This window comes from Ambystoma mexicanum, chromosome 1p (assembly GCF_040938575.1).
Source record: "Ambystoma mexicanum isolate Mex_15411 chromosome 1p, UKY_AmexF1_1, whole genome shotgun sequence".
NCBI lineage: Eukaryota > Metazoa > Chordata > Amphibia > Caudata > Ambystomatidae > Ambystoma > Ambystoma mexicanum.
The window spans coordinates 357,675,332-357,688,612 of NC_090921.1; the positions used below are offsets into that span (position 1 = coordinate 357,675,332).

At 47.3% G+C, this 13,281-nt stretch overlaps 1 protein-coding gene across 1 annotated transcript in view; it reads left to right on the forward strand.

Moving 5' to 3' along the window:
• Nucleotides 1-550: 550 nt before the first annotated feature.
• The window catches only part of KCNN1 (potassium calcium-activated channel subfamily N member 1), a 742,449-nt gene continuing 729,718 nt past the window's right edge, over nt 551-13,281 (forward strand). The window contains exon 1 of the mRNA XM_069648788.1: nt 551-2,013. Within this exon, the coding sequence (XP_069504889.1) occupies nt 631-2,013 (1,383 nt within the window). The 5' untranslated portion in view covers nt 551-630. The remainder of the gene's footprint in view (nt 2,014-13,281) is intronic.

Consider the following 13,281-nt stretch of genomic DNA (forward strand, 5'->3'; position numbering starts at 1 on the left):
AGTACACACGGTGGATACACATATCTTGGCTACACAGCTTTTGCATACACAGCTGTGGCTAGCCAGACCTTGAATGCAGTTACACGCAAGGAAGTTGGAGGCACAGATATCGAGTCCACTTATTTAAAATGCACTCATCTTCGATATGCATATGTTAAGTGCACACGCGCTGGATACTTGGATTTTGAGTACATACGTGTTCTGTGCACGTAATGAAGACACATATGTTATAGGTGCATAATTTGAATGCTAAATGCTGCCTAACCTATGTTGGATACACCTATATTTTGAGTACCCGGATGTTGTGTGCACAGACTCTGGTTGCCCATATGATCGACACACATACGTTGGAAACAGATATGTTGCATGTACATAAGAGTGCAGTAGTGCACGGCTGTTAATTTCCAAGATGCTTCGCGTGCAGTAGATGGGGAAACCCTGCTCACACATGCGCGCGGCTCCTGCGGTATTGTGAATGGCGCGTCGTGTACCCTTCGATATGCCTGTGAATTGAACTGCATGTTTTCTTGTTGCAGAGGAGAAAGGAGACGAGGCAGACGAGGCGTTCACTCTACAATGAAGCATTTCATCTTTAAATGTGGGCTTGGCCTGTAGTGCAAGGAGAACGTCATGAGGGTAGTTCTTGTCAGGCCCACCAATCAGACGCGCCTGTTGGACACCACCAGAACGCAGGCAGCCCGGAGCCCGCAGGAGCAGCAGCGCCCAAATGAAAACCAAGAGGCAGCCGTGGAGGGGATGCAGCAGCAGCAAGGAGGTGTCCTGCAGCACGCGCAGCAGCATCCGGCCACCGTGCAGCACTACCAGCAGAGGGACTTGGGCTCAGCTCCTCAGCAGAGAGGCCAAGCTCTGAAACTGGGATCCTTTGACATCCAGTGCACGCCACACCCCAACCCTGAGCCCAGCCAGGGACCGGCTGCAATACAGCCCTGGACTCCCAAAGACCCCCAAGCCGGCAATGGGAACCTAAGGTCGGGAGGGCTCAGTCAGCACCACAAGCAACAGCAGACTGCCCAGGGAGGGCTCCAACAGCAGCCCGGCCAAGGACACACACATCTGCACCTGACCCAGCAGCCAAGCAAGGAGGCTGCGCCTCAACACTACGATCGACAGTATAGCCAAGGATGTGTCTTTCAACAGCACAGCCAGAATCATAGCACTGGGGCTCCCAGTCAACAAGCTGGCCAGGGAGCTGTTCTTCAGCACCACAGGCATACCAAGGCAGACGTTCTCCAGCATCACAGCCAGCCTTCAAGCCAGGAAGCTGTCCTTCAGGACCGTAGCCAGTCTGCCGGTCAAGGAGCTGTCCCCCCGTATCGCAGTCAGCCTGGCCCAGGAGCTGTCCTTCTGCATCATAGCCAGTCTTCTGGCTCGGGATCTATCCTCCTGCACCACCAGGAAAACGGGCAGCAGCAGCCTCAGAGGTGCCACCAGTTCCTTCCTCTTAAGACACTGGGGAGTGACCCTCAGCCCCCTAGACCATGCCAGAAGTCGGAGGGTCTCCCCCAGCACCAGAGTCCCATCCTGGGCCCGCCGTGTCAGCACCCTGGTGGTAACTGCAGCGCCGAGGATCCCCAGCCCTGGACCCCCTCGCAGGACACGCCGAGCCTCCCCCAGGGCGCCCGGCTGCAGGGCTGCAGGTGGGAACAGAATCAGCGACTGCAGCAAACTGCGTCAGGCTACCCGCAGTCCCCCTGCCTCCAGCAGCAGCCTGTGGGCCCGGACACGCAGTGCCCCTGGCAGGACCTGCAGGAGACCGGGCAGGAGCCACCCTGCTGCCACTGCCAGCCAGGGGAGAAGCAGTCTCTGCGGCACCCCCGCCATCCGCATCAGTGCCACTGCAGGCCAGCAGGAGAAAATCAATGTTGCCCTGTTCAGCCTCAGCACCCAGAGCACAGGATCCCTGGGAACTGGTCTAGCAGGAGCATCTCGCAGTCCTCGCACTGCTCCTCCTGGCAGCAGCAAGGAAACCAGAGCCACGGCGGGGAGCAGCAGGTACATGTATATTTCAGCATGCAGTCTGATCGAGTGTGTGTCCGTCCCCAGCGGTAACAGTAGCCTGTCCCCGCCGCTGCTGTCACGGGCTGCCCACCTTCCCTGCACCGAGCCCATGATGCAGTATTTGGGAAGGGCTCTGTGTCTGAGGCCAGCATCCAGCCCCCAGACCGAGAAGAGGGAGCTACTGGGATCAGGGTGACAGGTTAGTGATGTGCAAAAGAGCTAAGGGGAGTGGTGTTTTTAGGGGGTGGGGATTTGGGGTGCTGTGTGTGGGGGAAAGGCACCGTAGACAGCTAAATGAATGATTGCATTAGAGAGACATGTGGGTTAGGTTTATATGTAGACACGAAGCAAGCAGTTAGAGACATGTTGGTTAGAAAGAAGGAGGGAGAGAGGGAGACAGGGCTAGAGAGAGGGACGGAAAATGAGAGAGACAGAAGGGATGGAGAAAAAAGGAAACGAGAGGGGGTAATCAAGAGGAACGGGACAAAAAGAAGGAGAGGAAGAAAGACAGTGACGGAGAGGGTGATAGAGAGGGAGAGCGAGGGACGCCAGAGGCTGATATAGAGAAACAGAGAGCGCACGCCATGGCGAGATACCACACCACAAGAGAGAGAAACACACACAAGCGCGCACACGAAGAGGCGAGGGAGAGATGCAGACAAGGACAGCGCGAGAGAGAGCAATGGATTGCAAGAGAGGGGAAGTCCTTGCACCAAATACTTGTGACAATGTACAGAGAATGGATTGGCAGATGTGTGCTTAGAAGGGCGAATAGCCTGTCTTTCAGCATGTAAACAGAAGGTGGGAATTCAGGTTACCGGTCTCTCGACCCCCTTCTCTCTCTCTCTCTCTCTCTCTCTCTCTCTCTACTTCTGACTGCATGTCTGTCTCCTACATGACTGTCTATTGATCTGCACCTCTCCCTCACGCGCCCCACCTGTCTCTATCGCTAACTTTTGCAAGTTGCCTGTCTCTGGGGCTGGTGTATTACCCACCTCTTGCTCTCTCGTACAGTCTACACGTCCCTCTATTTGAGTGCCACTCTGTCCGTGGAGCTGTCTAACATTCTAGCTATGTTTCTTCATAGCCCCTCTGTGCGAGGCTGACCGTCGGCATATATACCACACACCTATGTATATGTGCCTTTAAGTGTGTACCTTTTGGCGGCCGTACATGTGCAGCTTTCTATATTTTCACGTCTTCCTGTATAAATCCATCCATCAATAGATCGATATGTGGACAGATATAGACAAACACGCACGCACACTTAGCTGTGGAACTGTCAGGTTGCACGACAATGGTTGTCCTGCCATTTCCTGCACTTTCTTGATTTTAAATCAGAACCGCACCATAGAGGTGTTGATTTTTCAGTGAGAGTTTCGTGTATGCCTCCTTGCCTTATCTGCTTTTTTACTTTGTCAGCCCCGGCTATTTCCCATTTTGGGGGTGCTGCATGGTGTGTTTCACAGTGGGGTGCTGTGAAGTCCGCGCTCTAGGCTCCACGCTTTTCCTTCTCGTCGAGGGAGAATAGGGAGCTGTCGGGGGAGAGAGGCTCGCGCTGCCATGCTGCAGTGTGGAGGACAGGTTGCTGTGGGCAGAGCATGGTATGCGGGAGCACTGCCCTCGGAGGGGTGCCCGCCTGCAGAATTTAGGCCAGGGTCCTTGGCAAAGGAAAAGCCGCCCTGCTCTGAGGCGGAGATGAGTCAGCCCTAGAGGGGTTTGGGAGGTGTGGATTAGAAGGGGAGTCCCTTCCGCAGGAGAGAGGACAGCTTGCTGCTGTGGGAGCGATCAGTGCAGAGGTGTTCTGCTAATGTAGGTAGCACGTTGCTTTAGGGAGAGAGGTTTCAGCGGTGCCCCACTCATTGGTTGGGGGGTCTAGTGGGGTGCTGCATTGAGATATGACTGCTGGGTTCCTAGGGGGGAAAGGGGTCCTCTGGCGTTGGGAGGTATGGGTGCAGGGTTGTCTTGCTGCAGGAGAGATAACAGGTTGCTGCTGGGAGTGAAGGTGCAGGAGTGCCCTGCCCATGGGGTAAGCATAGTGTGGTGTGGAGCCAAAGGGGCGCCTTGTTCGCGGGGGGAGGGGGTGGGTGTCCAGGGTGCTGTGGCGAGGCGGCGGTGCAGTAGTGCCCTGCCCATGGGGTAAGCATAGTGTGGTGTGGGGCCAAAGTGGCGCCTTGTTCTCGGGGGAAGGGGTGGCTGTCCAGGGTGCTGTAGCGAGGCAGGGGTGCCCTGCCCATGGGGTAAGCATGGCGTGGTGTGGAGCGAAAGTGGCGCCGTGTTCACGGTGGCTGGCCAGGGTGCTGTAGCGAGGCAGCGGTGCAGGGGTGCCCTGCCCATGGGGTAAGCGTGGCGTGGTGTGGAGCGAAAGAGGCGCCGTGTTCACGGGGGGGTGTCCAGGGTGCTGTGGCGGGGCGGTGGTGCAGTAGTGCCCTGACCATGGGGTAAGCATGGCGAGGTGTGGAGCGAAATAGGCGCCGTGTTCACGGTGGCTGTCCAGGGTGCTGTAGCGAGGCGGCGGTGCAGGGGTGCCCTGCCCATGGGGTAAGCATGGCGTGGTGTGGACCGAAAGTGGCGCGGTGTTCACGGTGGCTGTCCAGGGTGCTGTAGCGAGGCGGCGGTGCAGGGGTGCCCTGCCCATGGGGGCAGGGATGGGTGCTATGGAGCGCTTTGGGTGCAGGCTGCCCTCCTGCAGGGGAAAGGAAAGAGTACTGTTAGGAGTGAGGGGTGCAGTGGCGCTCTGTTCACGGAAATAGCACAGGCTGCTTTGGGGGGACAGGGGTGCGCTGCTGATGGATGGTGCACGGGTTGCTGTGGCGAGAGAGGAAGCTGCAGGGGCGCCCTGCTCGGGTAGGGAGAACTGGGTGCTGTAAAGGGAGAGGGGGGTAAAGAGATGCTGCTGACAGACGATCTCTCTCTTTAAGTCTTGATTTCAGGCTGTGCCATCTGAAAGGAGAGGGGCAGGGGACGGAGGGGGGGCGGGGGGGAGGTAAAGTGTAAGCCACCCCCAGGTGACCCACTAGCGTAATTGAAGAGTGCTGCGGCTACCCTCCTTTCTGCCCGGCCCGTTCCCACCTCCCTCTGCATCTCTGGAACCCTCCCAAAGAGGCAGGCGCTGTCCTCGGATCACACCTGGCTGCGAACGGGAGTGTGTTCTGGCTTCTCCCCAGCAGGTGGGAGAGCCTGTCGCTTGGGTTATGGTGTAAGGGGCACGGGGCGATTTCCTTTCCAAAAAAGCTTCATGCCCAGACATCACGTGCCCCCATAATCCGAGGTTTACAAGAATTGGGCTGGGGTGGCGCTGAGGGCTGGGGAGGAGTCACTCATGTGTCCGGATTTAAGCAACTGGGGAGATATACTACCACGATGGCGCCTTCAATGGCCAAATGAGGGTGTGGGAAAGGGAGCCGTGGATCACGATTTGAGGAAATGGGGAGGCATCCTGGAAGGTTGGTACCCCCCAAAAGGTAGAATAGGGCTGGGGAAGGGTCAGACGAAAACCATAAAGAGCGCTGCTTGGTGAGAACGGCGCAAGACTGATTCTGCCCCAGTGAGACGGGCCCATCTGTTGCACCGGCCTGTCAGCAATGCGCTTCTTCTCGCACTTCGCCTGACATCTCTGGTGCCTGGAATGAACATGACAGCGCACATTCTGGTCCTTACAGCACAGGCGGGGAGTGTCTGCCATCGTCCCAGGGTGTCCGCCTGTCGACCGGTCAGACACCTCCTCTCAAGATGATCCAACCAGTGGCTTGGGCAGGGCTTGCCACCTGCGCCCGGAGGTCACTGATCTTCAGGGTCAATTCCGATCCCATTGCGTGAACCCAATGGTTTCAAGCCCCGTAGTTCATGTCTGTAGCAGCTGCACACACCTGTTGCTTGAGGTCCAGGATTCGCAACACAGACCAGTGAGTGTCGCCAGTGAAACTCGGCAGGACGTCTGGCCGCCCTGCATCTCTCTCTCTCTCTCTCTCTGTCCCTCTCTCTCTGTCCCTCTCTCTCTCTCTCTCTCTCTCTCTCTCTCTCTCTCTCTCTCTCTCTATATATATATATATATATATATATATATATATATAGTACTGCTGGTTTAAAAATCCAAATGAAAGCAATGCTGTGTCATACCACTACAGTACGTTTTATATGGGAGTGACGTAATCCATGTGAATTACGGATTTCAAGCAGCATGAGGGAGAGAGTTTGTTTTTACATTTAACATAAAACATCCATTGCTGGTAGCGTGTAAGGTATGTTCCAGTAATGCCAGCACAGAGCTTTCCTGACATGTACAGACCTTCAGTCTTGTTTTTTCATTTAACCAGCATATATATGTCTCCTATATATATATTCTCTTAAATATCTTTGGATTGGATTGGGGGACCAGGCATGCACACAGGCCAATAGCCAGAGCAGTCTTTACCCTGAGACCCCGACCCCAGCGTAGTCACAGATGTCACAGCCAAATTATCCTCACATCTGAATCCTGAGGCTGTCCTAAGGAGCATACATGGTTCAGGGTTGCATACATGGTACCGTTAGAGTGGATTTTGTGGAAAATAAATGAGCACCAAGCACATTGTGCATAACTCAAGCATACGACCCTTTATTACAGACATGTTTTTTTTTCAAATATAAAGATCTGTGTTAGTTCCTTTTTTCACGAAATATGCTTTGATTTTATATAAATCATCCAGGAACTGTCGTTGGTGCTATTTGTCTCCTTCCACATAGGGATAATGCAAAAGAGAAAAATAGGAGTATATCAGACTGCCTATGCTGAAACATCAACCTTCTGTGATAAACTCATTTATATGGGTATTCTAGGTTTTTATAATGTGCTATACAAAATAATGCAAATGAAACGTTCTTATCACAACTACAATATATACTAGAAGTGATCATAAGAAATGAACATTGGTCATTTTTAAAATGGGCTGGTTTTCAATTTTAATGGAATTAGAGAAATGGGTCAATTTTCAATCTAATTGCAATTAGAGGATTTCTGGATGCACATCAATAATGTCCCACTGCTTCACACTGCTTGTGTTCTTCCCAATATTTCACTCCATATTTTCAAGGAGGACAGCTTTGTGGTGAGATCGTAATGGAAACCATGTTACACCTGTTGACCATGTGTGTTAGTCTATCAAGGCTCCGTCGTACATTTCTTAGGTCTTATGATGCTGTAGTTGATGTTGGCTTAGGCAATGATTTGTGAATGCGTGTTATGGAAGGTCATCATCTTAATTTATTGTATTATATGGTGAAGATTTATGACCAAATAGGAATTATTTTAGGTGAATTATTTATTTTTTGCTAATTGTATTTAAGGGTTGGGGATTTGATGCACCCGTGTTTTATAGTGTATACAAAGTCATTTCACTTAGCAAAATGTATGCTAAATACATAAATAAATACGGAGAAGATTATTGTTGCTTCCATATCTTCCAGATACCTCTGGTCAACATTGTGACATCCTACAGGCTGACCCAGGTTAAAAAAGGAGCATTCTTTGTGTTAGCACCCACTGTGTGCAATGCTATTCCTAGACATTAGGGAAGAGAAATCCACTGCCTTGTTTAGAAAAAGACTTTGAGCATGTATGATGTTTGTGTGTTTGCTATCGTTTCTGTTTAGATAAGGCAGGGTCACTGCTCTGCTCTCTGATCGCTTTGTGATAGGTCTTTCAGTTCCACCCTGGTTGAGGCGTCGTGTACACCTTGCCTCTTTGCTGTTTGTCTGTTGGGTGCCCATAAGCCTCCGGGTCAGTGGTGTGCGATATACATTCAATAAAGTAAAGTAAAAGTAAAGTGTTGGTGATCATGGTGTTTAAAACTGACTGGGGCGTAGCAAGAAACTCTGGAGTGGCATGTGTCTATGAATGGACCAATCACAGATCGAGACAAACACCAAGGGTTTCATATAACATAGCAATACGTGGCATTTATAGTCTACCTCTGTCAAGCCAGAGGGCAGAAACAGAAAATATATATGGCCTAGATGTTGCAGTTGGGGGGCTATATTGTTCCCGTTCCCTTCCAAGCGGTTTATTTATATATATATTCAATGAAAAACTTTGTTAAAGGGACGTTATGGTTACTAGTAAAATCGAAAACCCCCTGAAATTCGCCAGTTATGGTAAACTAAGCAACCATAACTCGCGCCACCACCGTGCACTGCTAAGACTAACACCCAGGACATCAAAGATGACATCACAAATATCATTGATGACATCACTGATGATGATCACATGTCTAGTCCCTTCTTTTTTGTTCACTGCCATATCTAGGCCAGGTGGTTTTATTTACTGACAGTCAGAAACTTAACATTCAAAAGGTATTACATTTATAGATGTTGCTATTCTCACATGTTCTCACACTACTTTCCTTAGAATTTGATCGCATTTTATGATGTACATATATAGAGGAAGAAGCAGGCCTGAAACACAGCAATCATTTTTGTGCGTGAATACAATCATGTACATTATACACAGTTGCTAATGATACTGCCTCTTGTTTGCTTACTTTACTCTCCACATATAAGCCCCATATTTGTATGCATTGTAGTCTATTTATGTTTTGTGTGTATTAGTAGAAATATATAGTAAGTGACGCATTATTAGCTACTTAGTATATGTTTCACAGTACGGAAAAGTCTGATACAGAAACATTCACTGTTTTATTATATAGCTTTGAAAAATTACAACTATTGCACCTCTATGGTGTATGCTGCAGCCAATACCTACATTTCTGTATGAGTAGGTTCCTGTACTAGAAAGAACACTGCAATGGAATGTTCTTTAGAACACTACATTGCATAATGAAGTATGTAGTTTATTACACATCTCCCGATAATCCCTGATACTTTTTGCCAACATTACATTCACAAACGCTTGTATGAAAAGTAAATGCACATGTGATGTCATCAGTGATGTCATCAATGATATTTATGATGTCATCTTTGATGTCCTGGGTATTAGTCTTAGCAGTGCATGGTGGTGGCGTGAGTTATGGTTGCTTAGCTTACCATAACTGACGAATTTCAGGGGTTTTTCGATTTTACTTGTAACCATAGCGTCCTTTTAACAATGTTTTTTTACTGAATTTCATAGGTTTTTAGTGACGCAACTTAACCATAACGTCTCTTTAACAAAGTTTTTTCATTGAATTTCATAGGTTTTTATGAGTGCAACTTAACCATAACGTCCCTTTAACAAAGTTTTTTTCAGTGAATTTCAAAGGTTTTTATTAGTGCAATTTAACCATAACAACCCCTTAACAAAGATTTTTCATTGAATTTCATAGGTTTTTATGAGTGCAACTTGACCATCACTTCCCTTTAACAAAGTTTTTTCATTGAATTTCATAGGTATTTACCAGTGCATGCTATTTTCCTACAACTTACTAATATCATACTTACCCAATATAGAAATATTTGTGTCCAATTTACAAAGTGTCACCTTAAAACTCTGCCATTTCCCACCTTCTATAATCATTTTTAACACTTCTATACACTTTTTGCAACTATTTCAGCTAGCTTTGCACCCGTGAACGTCTACGAACATCTGACTTCATAGCGGACCATCCGGACAGTGCCACATGACCATACGCTGGCGCGAGGCATGATGACATGTCCGAGAACCCGTCCGCACTTCACGATAAGATCACTGCTTCGCAGACAGTTCAGAACTGTATTTTCTACTGATCTAGGAACTTTCAACTTCAAAATGTCCCTTGCACAGCTCCAACACCTATTCCTACTCATTATCCATTAACAATCTAGTACACAGTACATACTTTTAGCAAAACTACTATTTATCTTAAAATGGCATCAGCTAATGCCATCCCTCCTCCCCAAGAGCCACCACCACTGCTGTAATCAAGGATCATGAGAAACACTGCCCCCTACCTTAGAAATAACACACATGCAACATTTTCCTTTGTCAACCTACCCCCTCTGTATTAGTGTTTAGTTCCTCTTCCCTCATTTCCCTCCCCACCTTTCGTTCTCATATCTCCTGCCAAAAAAAATACATCCAAAAACAACAAAAGACATATTCCTTTAGGAACCACCTTTCACAGTTAAAAAATAGAAATGAAAAAACATGTATAGACTCCATCTGCTTTATATTTCTCAGTAAAGTACATAGACTCAATAAGATTTTCCAACATTTCCATTTGCATTTTGTGCTATGCTCATGGGAATATTGTGGCGTTCATCCTCCGTTCTAGGGATTGGAACGGTGGATACCGGCCCAGCAGCCCAAGTTATCAGCCCAAGCGTAGCAAGAGTGGATAACGAGGTCTCTGGACCATTATCCCCCCATTCTAGCCCCTGAAATGGGGGATGAAAGCCATTAGCACCCTAGGATCCCAAAGCAGAAACCCGAGATGCAAAAAAAGAGGATTTTTCTTGCTACACCGGGACACCTGCGGCGTCCCGGTGTAGGAAGGAAAATCCTTTTCCAAGATGGCCACCATGGAAAGGGAAGGCGAGGGTTCCATACAGGGCCCCTCTTCGCGAAAAAGAGAACCCTATGACCATATTACCACAAGCACATTTTTCTTGCCTTTCAGATCTATCCTAATTTCGAATAACTTTACCACAAAGCCAGCCCCAGGTGGATATGGCCACTTTAATCCTATGTCATGTCCCTTGTGGTCATGGCCAGTAGCCAGATTGTCCGGATCATGACCTTATTTCATGACCCTGACAATCTGGCCACTACCCATGGCCACAGGCTACCGCTCAGTCACTAAAGGTATACCGCTATTTTTTTGTAGCTACATTATGACACTTGTCAAATAATAAAACACTGGCACATTTGCAAAACCATGCTTGTAGGTCCTTGCCAATGCTCCTTACGCAAGTTTGCCGGAAATCCACCCATGTTTTGTTTTTTCAAAAATGTCAAATGTATGCACATACAATCGTCATATAACCTAGCCCCCACTTGACAAAATCCATTCAGACTTTACGAAAACATCTAAATCTATAATCTTTTTGCAAACCTTTGTGTAGATTTGTCAAATGGCACCACATTTATAAGCCTTTACAATATTTTGGGACCCCCATTCTAATTTTGCTCCCTCTTGACAGAATCCCACCAAACGTAGCAAAAACATGTATATCTTGATCTATTATCAACAGTTTTCTAACATTGAGGAACTTTTTTGAGATATCATAGGCCTGTACCTTCGCAACCAAATCGGGGTTGCTTGGTGATTATTAGCCTTTTTAGGGTTTTTGTCTTTTGTGGTTGGTTCTTTGTCGCATGAGTGTAGGTCACTACGGAGACACTGAGTTCCTCTACTCCATTTGTAAACTGTAGGAAAAGTTGCAACTGTGCCTGCACTTATTTGCGGCAAGATAAATTACTGGTGTATTTCCTTTTGCTATGCATGACAAATCCAAAAGTTCTGTTGTATTTGATATTTCGTCTTTGTAGGTGATATGTTGCCGAGCTTCAAGAGTGTTGATAAGGAATTCCAGGTTAATTGTCTTGAATTCAGTCTATCCTGAGATGTTTGCAAGCTGGTATGGGTGGGATATATTTTGTGTGTTTGGCACAGTTAACATTTTTTATTTTGTCTATTTTATCTGTGATGAGGTTGCTAATAGTTTGTGTATAGTTGTATTGCATGGTCTGACAGTAGGTTGATATAGTACCTTGTAACTTGGAAGATAGCTCTGCTTGTAGGATGCTTCCATGATGTTTGATGTGCAGCAGGTTTCTTTGCCTATTGTTATAAAGGTGCTGCAAAGGAGTGTTCTCAGGATGAGGTCATCTTTTTGGTGGAATTTTCTCCACAATGTTTCTTGTCTGAAGATGGCATACTTGTTGTTGAGGAATTCCTTGGTATACCAAGGTGTGGATAGCTTATGTTTTTATACTAGTTATAGGTACTGTAGTTCATGTGTGTAGGTGGCCCCTAGGTTGTGGTTGAGTGTGCTTGGCTAGTTGTTGACGTTCTTTGAGGAGTCAGACTTGGAGACAAACATGATGAGATTGTCTTCCAATGCATCCACATGGACGTTCTTGAAGGAGTGGCGTGGTGTTGTGGTTGGGTGGGTTGCCCCCAGGGGGAAGAGCTGTGTGGTGGAGCAGGATGGGTACAGCTCCATGGTCTGTACAGTCCAAAGGTGTGAGGGGAGAAACGTAATGGCCGCAGAAGCGGTGAATGCCAGTTCAAATCTGTTGCCTTTGTTGTAGGGTGGGCCTATTATTTGTTGCCTGACGTCCATGGTGCTGTGCGGTTTCTGTAAAGTCTTTCTGTTTTTCTTGGTGGCTTGGCTTCTAGTTAGCTTAAGGTGTCCAAGGAAGACATTAATTGTGTTGTTGATAGAAGATGTTCCAAGGAGGTCTGTGATTTTGTTCAGACATTCATATTTCTCCCTCTCTGAGCAGCAATTCTAATGTGCTATACCAATGTTTACTGGCTCATAAAGGCCAGTCGTATTTAAGTTTTGTACCATTGTGTAGTTTGCGTCCAGTAGGCAGTAAAGTATTCTGCTTATGCAGAACATGATGCAGCATAGGGGAAACAGGGCTGATAAAGATAGCAACGTAATCATTAAGGTACAACCTTCCATTTAATTCCCAATGGACATTTTTGATTGGCTCCAAAATCCCTTTGGACCGCTCTACCATGCAACTAGCTCAATATTCTTCGGGCAGCTGTGAATGGCTTTTCTGAGTTTGATGAAAATCAGTGAACTGGGCCAAACGCTGCTAGTTTTGGTGACTCTAAAAGAGGTTGCTCTTAATTCATTTCCTATGGGTATTGTTTGGGACGCGGGATCAAGAAAAATGCTGAGCAGACCCCCTGCAAATTAAGCATTCCGTCAAAGTTTAGTATGAAAGTCATGTTTTTATATAGGCGGTAAATGAGTTTGGTGTTGTTCGAAATAAAAGCCTACCATCAACAGGCCAGCAAATTCATGTACATTTGTCCCTTGATCCATCCAGACATTAGAATCAAATCCTCAGCTGGGTTTATAGTGATATTTTCGAATGGCATATTTTCGGATGCCATTATGTCGACGCAATAAATAAAAAATAAATAACTGTATGTTTAAAATGGGGGGGTTCCCCCAGACCTTTGTTTTTTTAACACTTTTTTTTACTTACAAAACAAACATAAAATTAAAAAGATCTATTCGAGAAAAATAATTTCGGCAAAAAGTTTTCGACATAATGGTGTTTCGAAAATATGTATTCGAAAATATGACCGGACACCCCTCAGCTGATTATGGGGAGGGCTGATT